This window comes from Gopherus flavomarginatus, chromosome 18 (assembly GCF_025201925.1).
Source record: "Gopherus flavomarginatus isolate rGopFla2 chromosome 18, rGopFla2.mat.asm, whole genome shotgun sequence".
Classification (NCBI taxonomy): Eukaryota; Metazoa; Chordata; order Testudines; family Testudinidae; genus Gopherus; species Gopherus flavomarginatus.
The window spans coordinates 6,350,058-6,352,959 of record NC_066634.1 but is presented as its reverse complement, the minus strand read 5'-3'; the positions used below and the strand labels follow the sequence as shown (position 1 = coordinate 6,352,959).

Sequence of the window (2,902 nt, the reverse complement as noted above, 5' to 3'; positions counted from 1 at the left end):
ACCAGTTATTAAACTTTGCAGAAATCTGTCCTAATAATTCCATATGAGTTGTCTGCTCTCTATACATATTATATTTTCCCTCTATTGTCCAGGTGGAAAATTGTGGCCCAGAGAAGGAAAGAAACTTGCCCTTGGTCATATAAAGAACAAGTCGCATAACTGGAATTAGGATCCTGAAGTCCTGATGCCTTGTATTATGCTCTAAACCACTAGACCCCACTGCCCTCCCAGAGCTAAGAATAGAACCCAGCCCCCAGTTCTCTAACACCCTAAGCCCCACTTCTCCACCAGTAGTACTGACTCCCAGCCCTTCCATTTTAACCATTAGACCCCACTGTCCTCTCAGAGCCAGAACCCAGGTGTCCTGATGTTTGCATCTGTGTTCAGTCTCCTAACACCAGCCTAATTAAACACTATATTTCTGGTTCCAGAAGCACTTAACCACTTTAAATAATAAACAGCTCACTCCCACACTGTTTAGACCAACGGGCACAAAATCATAGGCATTTCCAGATGGGACCAGACCTAAGGTCCATATAGCCCAGCATCCTGTTTATGACAGGGCCCAGCCCTGGGTGGTGTAGAGGAGAGTAGGAGCCATCAAGTAGCAGATGGGAAATAATCCTCCGATTAGATCTCCTTTTGATCTCTAATAGAAAGAGATCTGCTTCAGTCCTGAAGCAGGAGGTTTAATATCCCTACCAGACTGTTTGATACCTCTGGAGGCACCACTTAATGACTAAGGTCCTTCAAATTCTACCAACGGTGGCCAGCCTGAGCCTGAGAAGAAGCCAGACTTTACCAATGTACATTGCCAAAGAGTCACAGTAATACATCAGCTCACTAGCTCTCCTCGTCATCAGCCCCCAGTGCCTCCTGCCTGCAGACAGCCCTGCCAATCAGTACCTCTTGGGGGAAGGGGTGGAATGGGATTGGGCAGGGCAGGGCAGGGGGTTGAGCAGTGAGCACCCCCCACCACACTGGAAAGTTTGTCCCTGTAGCTCCATCACCAGAGTCAGCACATGTGCAAGGAGTTGCATATTAACCTCTGATCTGGAACCACAGGTTGGCCACCCCTGAAATTCTTCCAAGTCTAGTCATTATCATGATACAACTACAAGTGTTAAGGGAAATGTAGGCAAGTCTCTTTGCCACATGGGCCATTAAGGAAGGGGATAAATGGGGGAAAGGGAGATGATTTATGACAGGGGACAGGGATAGCTCAGTGGTTTGAACATTGCCCTGCAAAACCCAGGATTCTAAGTTCAAGCCCTTGAAAGGGCCATTCAGGGATCTGGGGCAAAATCAGTACTTGGTTCTGGTAGTGAAGGCAGGTGGCTGGATTCAATGGCCTTTCAGGGTCTCTTTCAGCTCTATGAGATAGGTATATCTCTATTATTTAAGGTGTAGATGGGCCCAGTGTTGACATTCCCCTGTCCCCTCAGGCTCTCATGCTTTCAGAGAGTAATTTTGTTTGCCCTATTGCATGTTTCAGAGCTGCCTTCACCTCCTTGTTCCTCAGGGAGTATATAAGGGGGTTCAGCATGGGCGTGACAACATTGTAGAGCAAGGAAGCCAGAGTGTCTACATACAAGGGGTGCCCGGAGGTGGGCCGGTTATAATTGAACATGCACGTGGTGTAGAACAAGGTGACCACGGCCAAGTGGGAGACGCAGGTGGAGAAGGCCTTCTGCTGGGCCTGGGCAAAGCGGATCTGCAGGACAGCCCTTGCAATGGCCACGTAGGACACCACGATGCAGAGGAAGGGAATGGCGCCCAGCAGCACTGTCACAGCCAGTAGCACGACCTTGTTGAGGGAGGTGTCCGAGCAGGAGAGCTTCAGGAGCTGGGGGACATCGCAGAACAGATGGGCAATGTTGTGGGAGGCACAGAAGGGCAGGACAGAGGTGAGGCCTGTGTGCAGGGCCGAGTTGAGGAGGCCGCAAGTCCAGGAGGCCACCACCAGCTGCAAGCAGGTCTTTCTGCTCATAAGGGCGGCATAGCGCAGCGGGTGGCAAATAGCCAGGTAGCGGTCGTAGGCCATGATGGCTAGGAGGATGCACTCGACTCCCACGAAGGCAATGAGGAAGTAGAGCTGGGTAAAGCAGGCCTGGAAGGAAATGGCCTTCTCCTCTTCCAGAAGGTTATTCAGCATATAGGGCAGTGTGACAGAGATATAGCAGATGTCTAGGAAGGATAAGTTCTGGAGGAAATAGTACATGGGGGTTTGGAGGCCAGAGTCTAGCCAAATAATGATCAATATCATCCCATTGCCTACCAGAGCCGTGAAGTACACAGCCAGGAGTGCCACAAAGACCAACTTGTGCTGTTCTGAGAAAGCAGAGAAGCCCAGGAGAGTGAAACCCAGCTCGGCTATCCTATTCCCCATCTCCTGCTCGGCTGCATCTGCAAGGGAAGAGGATAAAGTATTAATGTAGTGCATAGCTTCAAGAAGCCAAATAGATCTTCCAAAAGCGATAAGTGACTTTGGTGCCCAACTTTTGAGACACCTTTTAAAGGGTTTGAGCTTACAGGCCCCCTGCCTGGAGTGGTAACCTTTGGCTTTGGCTTATCTCTGCTCCCTCCCCAGGTGGCAGTGGGGCTTTTTCTTCCCCCCTCCCTGCACCCAGGATGGCAGGGATGGAGCAGCCTCAAGCTTCAGTCCCCCTTCCTGTGGTTGTGTAGTAATTTTTTTTGTCAGATGGGGGATGTGATTCAGTGAAGTTTGAGAACCCCAGACCGAGAGTTTGCCTCCCTGACCATCTTGGCTATCCACCAGGAACTCACTGAATTTTTTTCTGAACCCATTTATTCTTTTGGCCTTCACAACATCCTCTGACAATGAGTCCCACCTATTGACTCTGCATAGTGTGAAGAAATACTTCCTTTTGTTTGTTTTAAA

General features: G+C 49.7%; 1 protein-coding gene across 1 annotated transcript; it reads right to left on the bottom strand.

The window, feature by feature from the left end:
* Positions 1-1,441: 1,441 nt before the first annotated feature.
* On the bottom strand, positions 1,442-2,443 carry LOC127036932 (olfactory receptor 5V1-like). The gene has a single exon (XM_050928217.1). It carries the CDS (start codon positions 2,441-2,443, stop codon positions 1,442-1,444), a length of 1,002 nt encoding a protein of 333 aa, XP_050784174.1.
* Between the last annotated feature and the right edge of the window lie 459 nt (positions 2,444-2,902).

Excerpts from the sequence above, each read along its gene's own strand:
- LOC127036932 (XM_050928217.1), bottom strand. The coding sequence starts at position 2,443 with ATGCACTACATTAATACTTTATCCTCTTCCCTTGCAGATGCAGCCGAG.